This window comes from Oncorhynchus mykiss, chromosome 29 (genome assembly GCF_057628025.1).
Source record: "Oncorhynchus mykiss isolate SJ-2025 chromosome 29, ASM5762802v1, whole genome shotgun sequence".
Lineage (NCBI taxonomy): Eukaryota > Metazoa > Chordata > Actinopteri > Salmoniformes > Salmonidae > Oncorhynchus > Oncorhynchus mykiss.
The window spans coordinates 46,913,675-46,935,744 of record NC_143050.1 but is presented as its reverse complement, the minus strand read 5'-3'; the positions used below and the strand labels follow the sequence as shown (position 1 = coordinate 46,935,744).

The window sequence follows — 22,070 nt, the reverse complement described above, 5'->3', positions numbered from 1 at the left end:
GCCTCGCAAAGTCGCCGCAGCCAGACAATTTTCTCATGGATGCTGTCCGAATGTTCAACCGGTGTCGCTCATTCAGCCGACAGAAACTTTTAAGAGTCTCCTCCACCCGTTACGGGGTCTGAGCCACCAAAGACTCCCACCATTAGCTCTAACAAATTGAAAACCCTAGTCATTGGCGGCTCCATTACCCGCAGTATTAGACTTTAAAAGAATCAGCGAGCGAACATACACTGTTTACCAGGGGGCAGGGCTTCTGACGTAAAGGCTAATCTGAAGATGGTGCTGGCTAAGGCCAAAACTGGCAAATTTAGAGAGTATAGGGATATTGTTATCCACGTCGGCACCAATGATGTTAGGATGAAACTGTCAGAGGTCACCAAGTGCAACATAGCGTCATCATGTAAATCAGCTAGAAAGATGTGTCGGCATCGTGTAATTATCTCTGGCCCCTCCCAGTTAGGGGGAGTGATGAGCTCTACAGCAGTCTCACATCTCAATCGCTGGATGAAAACTGTTTTCTGCCCATCCCAAAAGATGATGGACTCCATCCTAGCTGGAGCGGTGCTCTCATCTCATCTATGAACATAAACATAGACAGGGCTCTAACTCCTCTAGCTCCACAATGAAATAGGGTGCAGGCCAGGCAGCAGGCTGTTAGCCAGCCTGCCAGTTTAGGGGAGTCTGCCACAAGCACAGTCAGTGTCATCAGCTCAGCTATCCCCATTGAGACTGTGTCTGTGCCTCGATCTAGATTGAGCAAAACAAAACATGGCGGTGTTCGCCTTAGCAATCTCACTAGGATAAAGACCACCTCCATTCCTGTCATTATTGAAAGAGACTGTGATATCTCACATCACAATTTAGGGCTACTTAATGTTAGATCCCTCACTTCCAAAGCAGTTATAGTCCATCAACTAATCACTGATTAAAATCTTGATGTGATTGGTCTGACTGAAACATGACTTAAGCCTGATGAATTTACTGTGTTAAATGAGGCCTCTCCTCTTGGTTACAGTAGTGACCATATCCCCCACGCATCTAGCAAAGTCAGAGGTGTTGCTAACATTTACGTTAGCAAATTTCAATTCACAAAAAAAATGACTATGTTTTCGTCTTTTGAGCTTGTAGTCATGAAATCAATGCAGCCTACTAAGTCACTTTTTATAGCTACTGTTTACAGGCCTCCTGGGTCGTATACAGCGTTCCTCACCGAGTTCCCTGAATTCCTATCGGACCTTGTAGTCATGGCAGGTTATATTCAAATTTTTGGTGACTTTAATATTCACATGGAAAAGTCCACAGACCCACTCGAAAAGGTTTTCGGAGTCATCATCGACTCCAACATGTCTCTGAACCTACTCACTGCCACAGTAATACACTGGACCTAGTTTTGTCCCATGGAATAAATGTTGTGGATCTTAATGTTTTTCCTCATAATCCTGGACTATTGGACCACCATCTTATTACATTTGCAATCGCAACAAATAATCTGCTTAGACCCCAACCAAGGATCATCAAAAGCCATGCAAAAATTCTTAGATGCCCTTCCAGACTCCCTCCACCTACCCAAGGACGTCAGACTACAGAAATCGGTTAACCATCTAACTGAGGAACTGAATTTAACCTTGCGTAATACCCTAGATGCAGTCGCACCCCTAAAAACAAAAAACATTTGTCATAAGAAACTAGCTCCCTGGTATACAGAAAATACCTGAGCCCTGAAGCAAGCTTCCAGACAATTGGAACAGAAATCGCGCTCCACTCAACTGGAAGTCTTCCCACTAGCTTGGAATGTCAGTACCGCGCAGTATCGAAGAACCCTCACTGCTCCTTGATCATCTTATTTTTCCAACTTCTTCGATATAGGGGGCGCTCTTTTAATTTTTGGATAAAAAAACATTTCCGTTTTAAACAAGATATTTTCTCACGAAAAGATGCTCGACTATGCATATAATTGACAGCTTTGGAAAGAAAACACTCTGACGTTTCCAAAACTGCAAAGATATTATCTGTGAGTGCCACAGAACTGATGCTACAGGCGAAACCAAGATGAAATGCCCCAGATTTTGAAGGCGCTGTGTTCCAATGTCTCCTTATATGGCTGTGAATGCGCAAGGAATGAGCCTACACTTTGTCGTTTCCCCAAGGTGTCTGCAGCATTGTGACGTATTTGTAGGCATATCATTGGAAGATTGACCATAAGAGACTACATTTACCAGGTGCTCGCTTGGTGTCCTCCGTTGCAATTATTGCGTAATCTCCAGCTGCGTGCATTTTTCCATTTGCTTCAGAGGAGAAACCCAACTGCCACGAATGACTTATCATCAAATAGATATGTGAAAAACACCTTGAGGATTGATTCTAAACAACGTTTGCCATGTTTCTGTCAATATTATGGAGTTAATTTGGAAAAAAGTTTGGCGTTGTAATGACTGAATTTTCGTTTTTTTTTCTTAGCCAAACGTGATGAACAAAACGGAGCGATTTCTCCTACACAAATAATATTTTTGGAAAAACTGAACATTTGCTATCTAACTGAGAGTCTCCTCATTGAAAACATCCGAAGTTCTTCAAAGGTAAATTATTTTATTTGAATGCTTTTCTTGTTTTTGTGAAAATGTTGCCTGCTGAATGCTAGGCTTAATGCTATGCTAGCTATCAATACTCTTACACAAATGCTTGTGTAGCTATGGTTGAAAAGCATATTTTGAAAATCTGAGATGACAGTGTTGTTAACAAAAGGCTAAGCTTGTGAGCCAATATATTTATTTAATTTCATTTGCGATTTTCATGAATAGTTAACGTTGCCTTATGCTAATGAGCTTGAGGCTATGATTACGCTCCCGGATACGGGATTGCTCGATGCAAGAAGTTAATTGAGGAGGATAAGAATAATCCAACATTTATTTTTGATACTGTCGCTAAGCTAACTAAAAAGCAGCATTCCCCAAGAGAGGATGGCTTTCACTTCAGCAGTGAAAATTCATGAACTTCTTTGACAAAAAGACCATCATTAGAAAGCATATTACCGACTCCTCTTTGAATCTGCATATTTGTCCAATGCTAAGTTGTCCTGAGTCTGCACAACACTGCCAGGAACTAGGATCAAGGGAGACACTTAAGTTTTTTAATACTATATCTCTTGACACATTCATGAAAATAATCATGGTCTCTAAACATTCAAGCTTCATACTGAACCCTATTACACCTAAACTACTGAAAGATCTGCTTCCTGTGCTTGGCCCTCCTATGTTGAACATAATAAAATGGCTCCCTATGCACTGGATGGGTACCAAACTCACTAAAAGTGCCAGTAATAAAGCCTCTCTTGAAAAAGCCAAACCTTGACCCAGAAAATATAAAAACCATCAGCCAATCTTCCATTCCCCTCAATTTTTTTTAGAAAAAGCTGTTGCGCAGCATCTCAGTGCCTTCCTGAAGATAAACTATTTATACAAAACGCTTCAGTCTGGTTTTAGACCCCATCATAGCACTGAGACTGCACTCCTGAAGGTGGTAAATTACCTTTTAATTGCATCAGACCAAGGCTCTGCATCTGTCCTCGAGCTCCAAGACCTTAGTGCTGCTTTTGACACCATTGATCACCACATTCTTTTGGAGAGATTGGAAACCGAAATTGGTCTACACGGACAAGTTCTGGCCTGTTTTAGAACGTATCTGTTGGAAAGATATCAGTTTGTCTCTGTGAATGGTTTGTCCTCTGACAAATCAACTGTAAATTTCGGTGTTCCTCAAGGTTCCATTTTTAGGACCACTATTGTTTTCACTATATATTTTAACTCTTGGTGATGTAATTCGGAAACATAATGTTAACTTTCACTGCTATGCGGATGACACACAGCTGTACATTTTGAAGAAACATGTTGAAGCTGTCACGCCCTGACCTTAGAGAGCCTGTTTATTTCTCTATTTGGTTAGGTCAGGGTGTGATTTGGGTGGGCATTCTATTTTTCTATTTTTTTGTTGGCCGGGTATGGTTCCCAATCAGAGGCAGCTGTCTATCGTTGTCTCTGATTGGGAATCAGACTTAGGCAGTCTGTTTTCCACCATGCTTTGATGAAACAAAAAAAATAGAACTGTTTGGCCATAATGACCATCGTTATGTTTGGAGGAAAAAGGGGAGGCTTTGCAAGCTGAAGATCACCATCCCAACCATGAAGCATGGGGGTGGCAGCATCATGTGGGGGTGCTTTGCTACAGGAGGGACTGGTGCACTTAGCAAAATAGATGGCATCATGAGGAAAGAAAATGATGTATATATATTGAAGCAACATCTTAAGATATCTGTCAGGAAGTTAAAGATTGGTCGCAAATGGGTCTTCCAAATGGACAATGACCCCAAGCATACCTCCAAAGTCCTGACCTCATCCTATAGAAAATTGGTGGGCAGACTGAAAAAGCATGTGTGAGAGCAAGGAGGCCTACAAATCTGACTCAGTTACACCAGCTCTGTCAGGAGGAATGAGCCAAAATTCACCGAACCTATTGTGGGTGCTTGTGGAATGCTACCCGAAACGTTTGACCCGACTTAAACAATTTAAAGGCAATGCTACCAAATAGTAATTGAGTGTATGTAAACTTCTGACCCACTGGGAATGTGACCTCACAGTGAAATGCTTACTTACAGGCTCTAACAGTGCAAAAAAGGCATTAGGTGAACAACAGGTAATTAAAGAAATAAAAACAACAGTAAAAAGACAGTGAAAAATAACAGTAGCGAGCCTATATACAGGCACCGGTTAGTCAGGCTGATTGAGGTAGTATGTACATGTAGATATGGTTAAAGTGACATATGCATATATGATAAGTAGAGAGTAGCAGTAACGTAAAAGAGGAGTTGACGGGTGGTGGGTGGCGGGACAATGCAGATAGCCCGGTTAGCCAATGTGCGGGGTAGGTCAGGCCAATTGAGTTAGTATGTACATGAATGTATAGTTAAAGTGGCTATGCATATATGATAAACAGAGAGTAGCAGAGGTGTAAAAGAGGGGTTAGGGTGGTCACACAATGCAAATAGTCTGGGTAGCCATTTGGTTACCTGTTCAGGAGTCTTATGGCTTGGGGGTAAAAACTGTTGAGAAGCCTTTTTGTCCTAGACTTTGCACTTCGGTACTGCTTGCCATGCGGTAGTAGAGAGAACAGTTTATGACTGGGGTGGCTGGGGTCTTTGACAATTTTTAGGGCCTTCCTCTGACACCACTATGTGTAGAGGTCCTGGATGGCAGGCAGCTTAGTCCCAGTGATGTACTGGGCGGTACGCACTACCCTCTGTAGTGCCTTGCGGACAGAGGCCAAGATATTTCCATAACAGGCAGTGATGCAACCAGTCAGGATGCTCTCGATGTTGCAGCTGGGGGGGGGGGGGGGGGGATTATTGTAGTCCACAATAATCTCCTTAGTTTTGGCTATGTTGAGGGCTAGGTTGTTATTCTGGCACCACCCAGCCAGGTCTCTGACCTCCTCCCTGTAGGATGTCTTGTCATTGTCGGTGATCAGGCCTACCACTGTTGTGTCCTCTGCAAACTTAATGATGGTGTTGGAGTCGTACCTGGCCATGCAATCGTGGGTGAACAGGGAGTACAGGAGGGGACTGGGCAAGCACCCCTGGGGGGCTCCATTGTTGAGGACCTACCCGTCAGGAAGTCCAGGATCCAGTTGCAGAGGGAGGTGTTTAGTCCCATAATCCTTAGCTTAGTGATGAGCTTTGAGGGTACTATGGTGTTGAACACTGAGCTGTAGTCAATGAATAGCATTCTCACGTAGGTGTTCCTTTTGTCCAGGTGGGAAAGGGCAGTGTGGAGTGCAATGGAGATTGCATCATCTGTGGATCTGTTTGAGCGGTATGCAAATTGGAGTGGGTCTAGGGTTTCTGGGATAATGGGGTTGATGTGAGCCATTACCAGCCTTTCAAAGCACTTCATGGCTACGGACGTGAGTGCTATGGGTCTGTAGTCATTTAGGCAGGTTGCCTTCGTGTTCTTGGGCACAGGGACTATGGTGGTCTGCTTGAAACATGGTCGTCCTGGTAATCCGTCTGGTCCCGCAGCCTTGTGAATGTTGACCTATTTAGAGGTCTTACTCACGTCGGCTACGGAGAGCGTGATCACACAGTCTTCCGGAACAGCTGATGCTCTCATGCATGCCTCAATGTTGCTTGCCTCGACGCGAGCAAAGAAGTGATTTAGCTCATCTGGTAGGCTCGTGTCACTGGACAGCTCGCTGCTGTGCTTCCCTTTGTAGTCTGTAATAGTTTGCAAGCCCTGCCACATAAGACAAGCGTCAGAGCCGGAGTAGCACGATTCAATTTGCCTGTTTGATGGTTCATTGGAGGCCATAGCAGGATTTCTTATAAGCTTCCGGGTTAGAGTCCCACACCTTGAAAGCGGCAGCTCTACCCTTTAGGTCAGTGCGAATGTTGCATGTAATCCATGGCTTCTGGTTGGGGTATGTACGTACAGTCACTGCGGGGACGACGTCCTCGATGCACATATTGATAAAGCCAGTGACTGATATGGTGTACTCCTCAATGCCATCAGAAGAATCCCTGAACATGTTCCAGTCTGTGATTGCAAAACAGTCCTGTAGTTTAGCATCTGCTTCATCTGACTACTTTTTTATAGACCGAGTCACTGGTGCTTCCTTCTTTAATTTTTGTTTGTAAGCAGGAATCGGGAGGATAGAATTGTGGTCGGATTTACCAAATGGAGGACGACGGAGAGCTTTGTGCGCGTCTCTGTGTGTGGAGTACAGGTGATATAGAATTTTTTTCCCTCTGGTTGCACATTTAACATGTTGATAGAAATGAGGTAGATCTGAATGCACTGTATGTGTGTGATGACTTGGCCGGGTTTAGTAAAGAGCATTCTTGCAGAGACACTCCCCAGTTACTCATTCTTACTTAACTGCAATACAGCTGAACTCATGAACTCTATTATGTGATGTGATGCATGTAACGGTGACTAACCCCATTCTGTACAAATTTGCACAACAGCGACATTCAAACGAGGCTGCAATGAAAACTAATGGGACTGTAGCGACTGTGTTGACATCAACATCTGGGGTGTGAACTAGGTTTCTATTCAAGCGTTGATTGACATGGTAATGGCTCGATACTATTGGAGAAAAGTGGAAAAACGGACCCCTCTGACGCTGTACGTTAAATTGTTGAGTGTCATGACATAAAGCAACTCATTCTGTCATACATCCTCTCTCCACCAGGTGTAGCACACCAATCACCGTTTAAAAACAAGAAAGGGACAGGGTAAGGGGGATACCTAGTCATTTTTTGCATCATAACTGAAAGCTATCATGACTCTCAAAAGCCTCTGTTTACATCTGAAGATCACATTAGCACCGGCCTAAAACCCTGATTCAAATTCGACACAAACCTTCAAATGTGTATATAAACTCTTTATAGTGTTTTATTTACATTTTAGAGGTGATAAGGTGGACAAAAAGTTATTTCCCCACATGGCTCATCTCCCCCTTTCACTATCACGCAGTAGGTTTCGCTTCCCCACCCGCCATTTTTAAAAAGACCCGAAGGAGCTCATTGCCTTCTTGAATCATGCAGAGATGGGCATCATCTCGTCATTGATTTTCTTGGAAAAGGGTTGGAAAAGGGGAGAAATTGTGCTTAACAATGGTATTGACATTACAGTTGATCTGGATGTATTACGTTTTTGGGGCGCTAAAATAAGGTCAATTGTACGGACCAGCACGATGTACAAAAGTGAGTTAGTTCATGCTAGGTGAGTCAAGTTGGAATCCAAATGAGAAAAAGGGCACTGGATCAGCACAGAGGTGTATGTTATGGTATGGTCTCTAATAAAGTAGTATAATCAAACTGTGACCTTATGTGATGAATGCAATCACATTAAGGAATATTTAACATAACTGCTAAGAGAGAGACAGACGCACACGCAGTATCCACAGTCTTGTCTCCTGTCTCTCTCTCCCTCTGGCCACTGTTGCTGCTCTCACCCAGAGCACAGGGCCGGGATTGAATTGATGTCAGGGTTTGCAGGTCTGTGCACAGTGTGAATGTGTGTGCTATCATCAGTATGCAGCTGGGCAGAGCGATGCAGATGAGTCAGGCGCATGCTCAGTGCAGCGGGAAAAACAATCACAAGAAAACAAAGTGATGGGGAAAGGAAGGGTTGAAAGAGAAAGGGGTCATATTGCACTTCTTAAGGCTTCCACTAGATGTCAACAGACTTTAGAACCTTGTTTGAGGCTTCTACTGTGAAGTGGGGGCGAATGAGAGGGGATTGAGTCAGATGTATGCCGGAGAGGCATGAGCTGACCACGCACGTTCACGGAATTCTCCGGTTGGAACATTATTGAAGATGTATGTAATGTATGTATGTAAGATGTATGTTAAAAACATCCTAAAGATTGATTCTATACATCGTTTGACATGTTTCTATGGACTGTAACGAAACTTTTTGACTTTTCGTCTGCACCTAGTGATCGTGCGTCATGAATTCTGCTTTTTGTGACTCCTCTCTCCTCTTTGGCTGGAAAAATGGCTGTGTTTTTCTGTGACTTGGTTCGAACCTAACATAATCGTTTGGTGTGCTTTCGTCGTAAAGCCTTTTTGAAATCTGACACTGTGGCTGGAGTTACAACAATTGTATCTTTAAAATTGTGTAAAATACTTGTTTGTGGAATTTTAATTATGGGATTTCTGTTGTTTTGAATTTGGCGCCCTGCAGTTTCACTGGCTGTTGACGAGGTGTCCCACATACCCTAGTGAGGTTAAGGGAATGTTCTCCTAACTTTAAAACCAAAAAACATTCTGAAAGGGTTTTTACTAACATACATGGAATATTTCCCTTACAGCAGCCATCTAACGAAGCATCGGGGAGTGCTGGCGTTCTCATTGATGGTGACGCCGGCCCTTCTTTGGACACTGTGTTAACAACCCTCCAGGCAAGCTTCAATGCCATACAACTCTCCTTCCGTGGCCTCCAATTGCTCTTAAATACAAGTAAAACTAAATGCATGCTCTTCAACCGATCGCTACCTGCACCTACCCGCCTGTCCAACATCACTACTCTGGACGGCTCTGACTTAGAATACGTGGACAACTACAAATACTTAGGTGTCTGGTTAGACTGTAAACTCTCCTTCCAGACCCATATCAAACATCTCCAATCCAAAGTTAAATCTAGAATTGGCTTCCTATTTCGCAACAAAGCATCCTTCACTCATGCTGCCAAACATACCCTTGTAAAACTGACCATCCTACCAATCCTCGACTTTGGCGATGTCATTTACAAAATAGCCTCCAATACCCTACTCAACAAATTGGATGCAGTCTATCACAGTGCAATCCGTTTTGTCACCAAAGCCCCATATACTACCCACCATTGCGACCTGTACGCTCTCGTTGGCTGGCCCTCGCTTCATACTCGTCGCCAAACCCAATGGCTCCATGTCATCTACAAGACCCTGCTAGGTAAAGTCCCCCCTTATCTCAGCTCGCTGGTCACCATAGCATCTCCCACCTGTAGCACACGCTCCAGCAGGTATATCTCTCTAGTCACCCCCAAAACCAATTATTTCTTTGGCCGCCTCTCCTTCCAGTTCTCTGCTACCAATGACTGGAACGAACTACAAAAATCTCTGAAACTGGAAACACTTATCTCCCTCACTAGCTTTAAGCACCAACTGTCAGAGCAGCTCACAGATTACTGCACCTGTACATAGCCCACCTATAATTTAGCCCAAACAACTACCTCTTTCCCAACTGTATTTAATTTATTTATTTATTTTGCTCCTTCGCAACCCATTATTTTTATTTCTACTTTGCACATTCTTCCATTGCAAAACTACCATTCCAGTGTTTTACTTGCTATATTGTATTTACTTTGCCACCATGGCCTTTTTTGCCTTTACCTCCCTTCTCACCTCATTTGCTCACATTGTATATAGACTTGTTTATACTGTATTATTGACTGTATGTTTGTTTTACTCCATGTGTAACTCTGTGTCGTTGTATCTGTCGAACTGCTTTGCTTTATCTTGACCAGGTCGCAATTCTAAATGAGAACTTGTTCTCAACTTGCCTACCTGGTTAAATAAAGGTAAAATAAATACAAAAATAAAAAAAATAAAACGCCGGGTCTGGGGGCTGCCGCCTATAGAACCGGGGGTGCCTAAGCCAGCACGTCTGGCTTCCACGCCCTAGCTGGCTCGAGAGGTTTTCTTGTCCCGGTTGGCTCAGCAGGTGCCCATCCCACGTCAGGTCTCAGCCGGCTCACCAGGCGTCTACGCTTCAGCCGGCTCATCAGGCTCCCACCTGCCAGCGGGATCATCAGTCTGTCACGCCTTAACTGGGTAGTCAGGCTCCCACGCCTCAGCCAGTTCGCCAGGCTCCCACGCCTCAGCCAGTTCGCCAGGCTCCCATGCCCCTACCGGTTTGTTGGGACTGGGTATACCCAGTTGTTTGTGCCTGTCTTGTTTCATGCTTGTTCCTCATTAAATGTTGACTCCCCGTACCTGCTTCTCATCTCTAGCGTCGGTCCTTACACTCTCAGAATTGTTAGCTGGGTTTTGCTTCCCATTGATAAATTGAGTAGAAATCGTGCACCAATAACATGTTATAAGCCTGTTATTAATTGTGATTTTTTAATATAGACAATATGAAAGTTGTTAAAATGTTAAAATTAGGGAAAATCTCTCTCTATTTTTTTACCATTCTGACATTCTCCAGTTGCGTTCGAATTTGACCATTGTGACATGGATCAATGCATATCCACTTTCTATGTTGTGGAGGACCAAGGCAGTCAGCCCACGACTGGCATATTCACACACTCTGGCCCAGATCTGTGGCATCGGCCCAGGGAAAAAGAGCCGCACACAGGAAGAGCCGGACTGGTTTACCAGGCTACCCGGACTGGCCCCGACCTTCTTTCCAGCACACACACACACACACACACACACACACACACACATCAGTCGGCAACACACACACTTAATAAAAAAATCACTCTGTCAGAAAAATTAACCCTTACATACACACATATTATTATCCGCACAAACACACACATATACACACACTGCCATAAAAATACTGGGCCGTAGATTATTGCTATAATCAATTGATATCTTCCAGTCTAACAAATACAAGGTGTTGCAGTAATGGGCAACATATGTGTCACATACTGGAATAAACAGTCGTTTGCACGCTAGAGGTCAAACCAGAACCTGTTACAAAAACAGCAACAAAGCACACACACGCACACACAAACTGCCCCAAACATAGTTCCCTCGCGATACACAGTGACAAAACTACTCAGGCAGAAACACATTCTGCTGCCTTTCATTCCTCTTCGACATGGTCGACATGGTCGAGCATACTAATGACATCAGTTATCGACTGGAGACAACTCCGGAGTCTCCCTGAGACTGGCTCCCTGCGACGGACATCTTGGATCTAAGTGAGGTGCTATCCAAGAGCCTGTCTAGCTGCTGCTACGTTAGCTGATCAACAGTGGGGCAGCGAGTCTGACTCTGTGTGTCTCGCTAGGCTAGTTATTAGCTGCTCCCAGGGGGAACACACGGGTAAAAGACTGAATAAAATAACTATTTATTAGCTACACTTAAGAGACCTACACCCCATAGGGCGAGCAAGGGTTAACTAACAGCGCCATCAAATAAGCAGCCGCTTGGAAAGCAGCGAGCAGGAAGTGATATAACCAGAAACAGCAGTACTGTACGCATGTTCAACTGAAACACCCCTATAATAAGGAATTCAACCTGCAGTATTACTGTTCTTTCCAACAAACCTCATCCTCTGCAAGACAGTCAACAATCCATCCACCTGTAACCTTCATATATGTAATGTGACTGTGGACAAAAAGAGAATTGCTCATAGGTGAAATCGTCAGTGCATATCGTGCCTGGTACACAACATGAGTACTGTGCATTTGGGTGCAATAATTAAATATGCAGGAGATTTTTGACCCTTGAGATATAACCTAAGGCTGTAGTTGTGTTATTGTCATATGTCTCATGATGGTGCTGATGTTCTTTGTACATTTCAGTATCTTACTGGGCTCAGAGAGAGAGAGAGAGATGTGACTGGTCACTTATGATCACACTCTGTGTCCTCTCTCCATCCCGTTTTGAGACTTAGACCTAGGTCACAGACCATGTAGGCTTGCTGTAGAGCGCTAGCTCAACCAAATCCACTAGAACGTCATGCCTCTGCCCTGTTGCTCACACTCTTTCACCCAAAGCATACGCACCTAGAACATGTGAGCCTACTGTAAAGAGCTATCTCAAAATACACTAGCCAACACCATGCCCACTGCCATGTGGCAGTTGGTCTCACTCTTTCAAACAAAGCGTATAGCGAGTATTGTGAAGATAGCTACTACTTCATTATTACTACTAATACTAAGTAGATAGTGGTCTTACCTTGGTGGAGGCCATCTCGCTGACAGAGTGTCTGGTCTGCAGGGTCTCCAGCTGGTCCAGGCACCAGTCCAGCTCCTCCAGCATCTCCGTGGCCAGCTTCTGGTTGGCCTCCTCTGGAAGAGGGAGACAGGGGACAGGGGGACAGGGACAGGGAGCGGTGGTGAGTGGTGGTGGTCAGTTTTGAGGGGCTTGACAGGGCTGTGCGATGTCATCTCTTGTGTTTCATCGGTGATGACTCCGTAGACAAGCACCATGCCCAGGTTGCCAGTGTGAAGCATGGGTGACACTTCATAGTAAGGGAAGCTTAGGGGGCAAAATCTGGCAATGGTGATGATAGCGTCTCCACAGAGAGAGATTTAAAAGGGGGAAAAACTTGTCTCTGAGATGGTCTCTAGTTGCAGCTAAGTGTCTTTGATAACCCCTAAAGCGTCAATCACCCATCTGTCCCTCTCCTGATAGTAGTTACAGTAGTAGAAGTAGTTCTAGAATCCCAAGGAGCGAAAGTTCCACTGAGGGCAGTTATAGTATTCACAATGCACAGTTCTACAATCCAGAGTGAGAGGTTCTAGAATCCACAACATACAGTTTGAGTATCCACAGTTCTAGAATCTAAGGGGGAAATAGTTATATAGTGTCACAATAGAATGAGTCCAGCCTTCCAAAAACACAGTAAAGCAGCCCCCCTGCTCCACGAGTAGAAAACAAAACACACACGCATGAAATCCAGTGGTTACACACAAATCTTTCAACGGTCCGGATGGAGATGTGCTTTATCCAGCCCAAAAGATTCCCAGATCTGGGATAGCAGGAAAATCTGTGTCATGCATCACTCCATGATCCACACCAGGCTACCCAGACTGGACGGGAGTCACAGATTCAAATCTGAAAATGTTTGAAGTTGCCTCTAACTACTGAACCAGGGTCAGATGTCTACTGAACCCCCTAATGGTTAAGGTTGGGCTAAAATGAGGGTAACCTGGTTCTAGGTCTTTACCACAGGTGCAACACAGACAGATACAGTGCCTTGCAAAAGTATTCATCCCCCTTGGTGTTTTTCCTGTTTTGTTGCATTTACAACCTGTAATTGAAATAGATTTTTATTTGGATTACATGTAAATGGACATACACAAAATAGTCCAAATTGGTGAAGTGAAATGAAAAAAATTACTTGGTTCAAAAAATTAAATAAAAAATTCAAATGGAAAAGTGGTGCGTGCATATGTATTACCTTCAGAAGTCACTTAATTAGTTAAATAAAGTCCACCTGTGTGCAATCTAAGTGTCACATGATCTGTCACATGATCTGTCACATGATCTCAGCATATATAACCCTGTTCTGAAAGGCCCCAGAGTCTGTAACACCACTAAGCAAGGGGCACCACCAAGCAAGCAGCACCATGAAGACCAAGGAGCTCTCCAAACAGGTCAGGGACAAAGTTGTGGAGAAGTACATATCAGGGTTGAGTTATAAAAAAATATCAGAAACTTTGAACATCCCACAGAATACCATTAAATCCATCATTAAACAATTAAAATAATATGGCACCACAACAAACCTGCCAAGAAAGGGCCGCCTACCAAAAATCACAGACCAGGCATGGAGGGCATTAATCAGAGAGACAACAAAGAGACCAAAGATAACCCCGAAGGAGCTGCAAAGCTCCACAGCAGAGATTTAAGTCGTACACTCCACAGAGCTGGGTTTTACGGAAGAGTGGCCAGAAAAAAAGCTGTTGCTTAAAGAAAAAAATAAGCAATAAACATTTGGTGTTCGCCAAAAGGCCTGTGGGAGACTCCCCAAACATATAGAAGAAGGTACTCTGGTGAGATGAGACAAAAATTGAGCTTTTTGGCCATCAAGAAAAGCACTATGTCTGGCGCAAAACCTGAACTTGCTTCCCGACTCTCAGCGCACACCTTCCATCACCCCGAGAATACTATCCCCACAGTGAAGAAATGGTTGTGTCAGCCTCATGCTGTGAAGATGTTTTTCATTGGCAGGTACTGAGAAACTGAATTGAGGGAAATAAATACAGGGAAATTCTTCCAGAGATTTGAGACTGAGACGAAGGTTCACCTTCCAGCAGGACAATTTTTTTTTTCTTTATTTAACTAGGCAATTCAGTTAAGAACAAATTCTTATTTTCAATGATGGCCTAGGAACAGTGGGTAGAATGACAGATTTGTACCTTGTCAGCTTGGGGGTTTGAACTTGCAACCTTCCGGTTACTAGTCCAACGCTCTAACCACTAGGCTACCCTGCCGCCCCTGTTGACTCCAAGCATACTGCTAAAGCAACACTCGAGTGGTTTAAGGGGAAACATTTAAATGTCTTGGAATGGCCTAGTCAAAGCCCAGACCTCAATCCAATTGAGAATCTGTGGTATGACTTAAGTATTGCTGTCCACCAGCGAAACCCATCCAACTTGAAGGAGCTGGAGCAGTTTTGCCTTGAAGAATGTGCAACAATCCCAGGGGCTAGATGTGCCAAGCTTATAGAGATACCCCAAGAGACTTGCAGCTGTAATTGCTGCAGATGGTGGCTCTATAATATTGACTTTGGGGGGGGGGTGAATAGTGATGCACGCTCAAGTTCTGTTTTTTTGTCTTATTTCTTGTTTGTTTCACAAGAAAAAATATTTTGCATCTTCAAAGTGGTAGGCATGTTGTGTAAATCAAATAATACAACCCCCCCCAAAAAATCTATTTTAATTCCAGGTTGTAAAGGCAACAAAATCGGAAAAATGCTAAAGGGGTTGAATACCTTCGCAAGCCTCTGTATGTCCTGTTCTAAGACTTTGACTAGTTGTTCTGATTGTTAAAAACATACAAAGAAAACATGATGACACACACAACACTCAGAGTATTCCGCCAGTGGGATTATGAATGGTAGTGAGTCAGCCTGAATATTCTCACGATTAAGCCGCATTAGTAAAAAATGATGCAAGGGGCATTTTCGCTGAGCCACATGCAGTGCCTTGCGAAAGTATTTGGCCCCCTTGAACTTTGCGACCTTTTGCCACATTTCAGGCTTCAAACATAAAGATATAAAACTGTATTTTTTTGTGAAGAATCAACAACAAGTGGGACACAATCATGAAGTGGAATGACATTTATTGGATATTTCAAACTTTTTTAACAAATCAAAAACTGAAAAATTGGGCGTGCAAAATTATTCAGCCCCTTTACTTTCAGTGCAGCAAACTCTCTCCAGAAGTTCAGTGAGGATCTCTGAATGATCCAATGTTGACCTAAATGACTAATGATGATAAATACAATCCACCTGTGTGTAATCAAGTCTCCGTATAAATGCACCTGCACTGTGATAGTCTCAGAGGTCCGTTAAAAGCGCAGAGAGCATCATGAAGAACAAGGAACACACCAGGCAGGTCCGAGATACTGTTGTGAAGAAGTTTAAAGCCGGATTTGGATACAAAAAGATTTCCCAAGCTTTAAACATCCCAAGGAACACTGTGCAAGCGATAATATTGAAATGGAAGGAGTATCAGACCACTGCAAATCTACCAAGACCTGGCCGTCCCTCTAAACTTTCAGCTCATACAAGGAGAAGACTGATCAGAGATGCAGCCAAGAGGCCCATGATCACTCTGGATGAACTGCAGAGATCTACAGCTGAGGTGGGAGACTCTGTCCATAGGACAACAATCAGTTGTATATTGCACAAATCTGGCCTTTATGGAAGAGTGGCAAGAAGAAAGCCATTTCTTAAAGATATCCATAAAAAGTGTTGTTTAAAGTTTGCCACAAGCCACCTGGGAGACACACCAAACATGTGGAAGAAGGTGCTCTGGTCAGATGAAACCAAAATTGGAACTTTTTGGCAACAATGCAAAACGTTATGTTTGGCGTAAAAGCAACGCAGCTCATCACCCTGAACACACCATCTCCACTGTCAAACATGGTGGTGGCAGCAGCATGGTTTGGGCCTGCTTTTCTTCAGCAGGGACAGGGAAGATGGTTAAAATTGATGGGACGATGGATGGAGCCAAATACAGGACCATTCTGGAAGAAAACCTGATGGAGTCTGCAAAAGACCTGAGACTGGGACGGAGATTTGTCTTCCAACAAGACAATGATCCAAAACATAAAGCAAAATCTACAATGGAATGGTTAAAAAATAAACATATCCAGGTGTTAGAATGGCCAAGTCAAAGTCCAGACCTGAATCCAATCGAGAATCTGTGGAAAGAACTGAAAACTGCTGTTCACAAATGCTCTCCATCCAACCTCACTGAGCTCAAGCTGTTTTGCAAGGAGGAATGGGAAAAAATGTCAGTCTCTCGATGTGCAAAACTGATAGAGACATACCCCAAGCGACTTACAGCTGTAATCGCAGCAAAAGGTGGCGCTACAAAGTATTAACTTAAGGGGGCTGAATAATTTTGCACGCCCAATTTTTCAGTTTTTGATTGGTTAAAAAAGTTTGAAATATCCAATAAATGTCGTTCCACTTCATGATTGTGTCCCACTTGTTGTTGATTCTTCACAAAAAAATACAGTTTTATATCTTTGTGTTTGAAGCCTGAAATGTGGCAAAAGGTCGCAAAGTTCAAGGGGGCCGAATACTTTCGCAAGGCACTGTATTCCCTGTGTTTTTACTTAATCCCAGATTAGGGCAGACAATGCTCTAGACATCTGTAAAATTGATACATCTAAAATGTGTGGTGAAACGAGTATGTGACACACACCATTTTCTGTGTCTTTACAAATTATAGTAATTTACCAACAGTATTCTGATGTCCTCATGAGTTGTGAGGCAAAAGCAAATGAACACCACAAATTGGTGTAGATAATCTTTTAAAAGGCTCCGAAATACCCTGCCATGGTGACTCAAGTATGAAAAAAATTCACTAGTGTAAATCTGTTACCTTTTAGGACAAATGGCATTCTACTAAAATGTGTCCCAGCATCAGCTTGCAAAGGTAGTTATGGTGCTATGTCTTGAGGTACAGTACCAGTCAAAAGTTTGGACACATCTACTCATTCAAGGGTTTCTTATTTTACTATTTTCTACATTGTAGAATAGTGAAGACATCAAAACTATGAAATAACACATATGGAATCATGTAGTAACCAAAAAAGTGTTAAACAAATCAAAATGTATTTTACATTTGAGATTCTTCAAAGTAGCCATCCTTTGATGACAGCTTTGCTGGTAATGTATGTTATTTGTTGATATTGCGATAGTATTTGTGCTACACTAAGTCAATCGTCAGCAAACAATGTCGCTTGGTAGAATTAGCTAAAGGGCTACCTAGTACGATAACTTTGGATTTCCAAAATCTCTGCCCAAGTACCCCCAGTAATTCCATTCCCCTTGTTTTATTGCTATACTATTGCACATGTGATTTAGCTAATCAAGGATTAGTTGACTCAAGGAGAGGTTTGGGAAACCTTACCATAGGTTCCAAACCTTTACCATTCCGGGGACCACCAAATCACTGTCAAAAGCTCTTTATGACCACCATTTGCGGAGTCTCAGAATTCTTTACACATAAAATATCTTGGCAGTCAAATTTGGACCATTTTAGCAGTGAATGTAACAAATTAAAGGTCTATTATTATTATCATTGACATTGTAAAGTAATGTAAAATTGACCTGGTAAAGTAATGTAAAATGTACATTGTAAAGTAATGTAAAATTGCTTATAGGACTGTTTATACTTCCAACTGTTATTATAATTTTGTACATTAATTATTTTTTTACATCAAAATTAAATAATCAGAAAATATTAAGTACGGAACACCTGCAGTACCCCCTCAAAACCAGCAGTGGTCCGCAGACAAGCATGTGCGCCTCATAAATTGAACAATTCCACTGGTTTTTTGATTGAAAATACGTTAAAAAAGGTTTTCATCCGAGTTTGATGGAAGACAACATGATATGGGTCATGGGATGAGGCGACGTGATCAACTGATGAATTCATGAAGAGATCCGACTTAGAATAAGATTTCTCTTTATGAATCTAATTGAATGTAGGCTTTGCGATATGACGTAGGTGCACAAAGTAAACCGCATAATGGGTCAATTTTCGCAACAACTAAGAGTGTTGAAGCGCAAGGTTAAACTTCTCCGCTGTTATGGTTCAGTAACTACCACGCTCTAACAGCTTGAGGTGAACCCAACCCAACCCAGCTCATGTCAACTTCATTTCACTGCCTACCTTTAAACGTACAGTAAGTATTGTGGTCATACACCAGTATTGCAACATTGCTGAAACGAGGAAACATGGCCACATATTTCCACTATTATTGGAAAGAAAAAAGGGGACTGTTACGGCTTCTATGAATGGTGGGTGGAGGAGTCAAGCGCAGAGAGCAGGTTAGTTCCTTAGGTGGATCTTTATTCCAATGACTGCGGAAAAACGGACATGCAAAACACAAGGGCGCATGAAACAACCCGTCCAAACAAACAGGACTAAAACTGTCCGGAAAAATAGAGACCACAAATTAAACCAAAAACAGAGAACAAGCCCGCACAATAGCCAGCGGGCCTAGTGCCCTTAAATAGCCTACAAACAAAACTAAACTCAAAACAGGTGCAACCAATTAGACCACCGAGCGCCGTCCGAACAGGAAGAGGCACCATCTTCGGCGGGATTCGTGACAGGGACTGCACCCTGGCTATTTTTAGCCGGGTTCTCAATATAGAACACCTCCTCCTCATAATCAAGTCGGATCAATCAGTCAGGTGCCAAGGATGAGGCTGGGTCTTGATTGCTCTAGTTAATGGGATCTAATGGAGGTATTATTTTTCCCAATGGCTCCCTTTCCAGCTCCTTCCCGACCAAACACACACATATGTGCAAAACACACACACATATGTGCAAAACACACACACGCATGTACACACACTTTAGATGTTCATGATAGGCCTAGTATAACATAGCAAGTGGTGTTCAAGCTAAAATCTATATTACAGTCGTGCAGGAGTGAAAAACTACCAGCTGAATTAAGACACGAAACCAATCTTAAAGACCATACTATCTTTTGAATATTCACTATTAACTTAAAAGATCATTCATCTAGAAATATCTTAATGGCCTGCTTTGGAAACCACAACAACAAACCACCACAGGGCACCAATGTGTAAAACATGCCCTTTGTCTTCCTCTGCTGTACATATCTGGTGCTAGTGTTGCACCACCATCACTCACCATGTAACTCCAATGCACTGCAAGATTCACCACAGTCCCAATACACTTTAAACATCCCTCCTTTTCTCTTTTCTTCCATAGTGTAATCACTGACTCATGCATGAATGGATAAGTGAAAGACTAACTAATCCAACCCTCTCAGATCCAGATCTGTAATCAATACAAGGAATGGAGAAAGGGATTAGGGAACAGACATTTGAACAGAGCCAGACATGCAACCTGACGTAAGACACAACAACAAGTGGGTCGTGTTCATTAGGCACAAACCAGAAGAAAACAGACTTAAACCGGGAGAGACTAACTGAACTGGTACAATAAGAAATGCTTATTTCTGTTTTCTGTTGCATGCCCTAATGAACACAAGCTTGGATTGAGGCCAACTGAAGCTTTGTCCTCTAGCACGGCTCAATAGATAATACACTTCAAAAGTGTGTGTGTGTGTGTGTGTGTGTGTGTGTGTGTGTGTGTGTGTGTGTGTGTGTATTGGTCTTACCTGAGTAAGAGGACTTGATGATGGGTGGTTGTTGGTTACACATAGGGGACCACCTGGTGAAGGAAACCACAGATAAATAAGTGTTTGATCAGGAATGCCTTTCCTTCTCCCAACAGAAATAAAGAATATATGTCAAATGTTTTAACTATTTTGCTCAATAACAAAAAATACAACGAAATACAACGATTGTGTTTTCTTTGTTTTAGTGTTGGTCAGGACGTGAGCTGAGTGGGCATTCTATGTTGTATGTCTAGTTTGTCTATTTCTATGTTTGGCCTGATATGGTTCTCAATCAGAGGCAGGTGTTAGTAATTGTCTCGGATTGGGAACCATATTTAGGTAGCCTGGGTTTGTGTTGGGTTTTGTGGGTGATTGTCTTCTGTCTTTGTGTCATTGCACCAGATAGGACTTTCGGTTTTAACATTTGTTGCATTGTGTAGTGCCTTTCCTACGCACTTCTCAGTAGTTGCTATTCAGATTTACCTTATGTAGGTGCATGACAGACTTTGCAGGCATGGTTTCCTTGCGCACGCTGAATAAATGTTATTCAACCTCTAAAAAACCTCCCAATTCATGGCCAACAGATTTTCTTGTGGACTTTTTCATTCAATAGGGTTTTCGGTACATTTATCTCAAACAATCCTTTTAAATACGGTGGACCTTCAATTAGAATTTTGTCAACAAATATATGCATATTCGTCTTTTTCAGCACCAAGTGGTTGATTTAAAAATACTCTGATCTTGATTATTTAGGCAAATTTCAAGGTTAGGAAAGTGTGTTTGAATGCGATTTAATCAGCCTACATGGCTTATTTTTTTTATATTATCAAATGTTACAAATGATCCTCAGCAACAACCAAATGGCTGTGATATAGCTAATTTACTGGTAGTTCAGTTGGTAAAGCCTATTGTTATTAGGACTACTGACATGCGATATTGGTAGTGGCCAATATCTACACCCTACTTTTTCGAACATTCTGTTAAAAATCGCGCAACATTTCAGTGTCCTGCTACTCATGCCAGGAATATAGTATATGCATATGATAGAAATGTGTGGATAGAAAACTCGAAGTTTCTAAAACTGGTTAAATAATATCTGTGACTATAACAGAACGTGAACAGCAAGCGAAAAACCTGGTCACAAAAACCACAGAAAAGTATTAATCCGCCAGTCTGAATTGTTTATTGCAAGCAAAAATATATAGCTGGGAGCTTGCAGTTCCTACAACTTCCACACGATGTCGCCAAAAACGTCATTTTCATTGACAAAAATCCTTTGTGTAATGACAAATAGATCCTTAATTTCGTCCAGCATACAGGAATTGATTTTGGAAGAGAGACAAAGGACAACGTTTTCTTGAGTAGCTGCTGATCGATTATTAACGTTTACAAATATCTAAAGTTGGGTTACAAAAGTAGGTTTTAGTGTTTTGTAAAATAATATAGGCAACTTATATAATTTTAAAAAATGACGTTGCGTGTTGGAAGGGAACTTTTTTCCTGAACCAGACAGGCTATACAAATGGATATTTTGGGCATACATGGACGGATTTAATCGGGAAAAAGACCCAATTGTGATGTTTATGGAACATATAGGAGTGCCAACAAAGAATATCATCAAAGGTAATGAATGTTTTATATTTTATTTCTGCGTTTTGTGTAGCGCCGGCTACGCTAATTCTTTTGTTTACGTCCCCTTCAGGTATATTGGGGTGTTGCATGCTCTCATGCTTTCGCCGAAAAGCATTTTAAAAATCTGACTTGTTGGCTAGATTCACAACGAGTGTAGCTTTAATTCAATACCCTGCATGTGTGTTTTAATGAACGTTTGAGTTTTAACGAGTACATTTAGCGTAGCGCATTTGCATTTCCAGGTGTCAAGATGAGACGTCTGCGTCTCAGGTGGGAGCAAGAGGTTTTAATATGCTAGAAATCGGAAAGAGAAAATC

General features: G+C 42.4%; 1 protein-coding gene across 1 annotated transcript in view; it reads right to left on the bottom strand.

Annotated features, from left to right (window-relative positions):
* LOC110509354 (3',5'-cyclic-AMP phosphodiesterase 4D-like) overlaps positions 1-20,164 on the bottom strand; it is a 31,585-nt gene extending 11,421 nt beyond the window's left edge. The window contains exons 1-2 of the mRNA XM_090226271.1: positions 20,122-20,164; positions 12,451-12,563 (exon numbers count right to left, since the gene is read on the bottom strand). Of these exons, the coding sequence (XP_090082397.1) occupies positions 12,451-12,563; positions 20,122-20,164 (156 nt within the window). The remainder of the gene's footprint in view (positions 1-12,450; positions 12,564-20,121) is intronic.
* Positions 20,165-22,070: the final 1,906 nt, after the last annotated feature.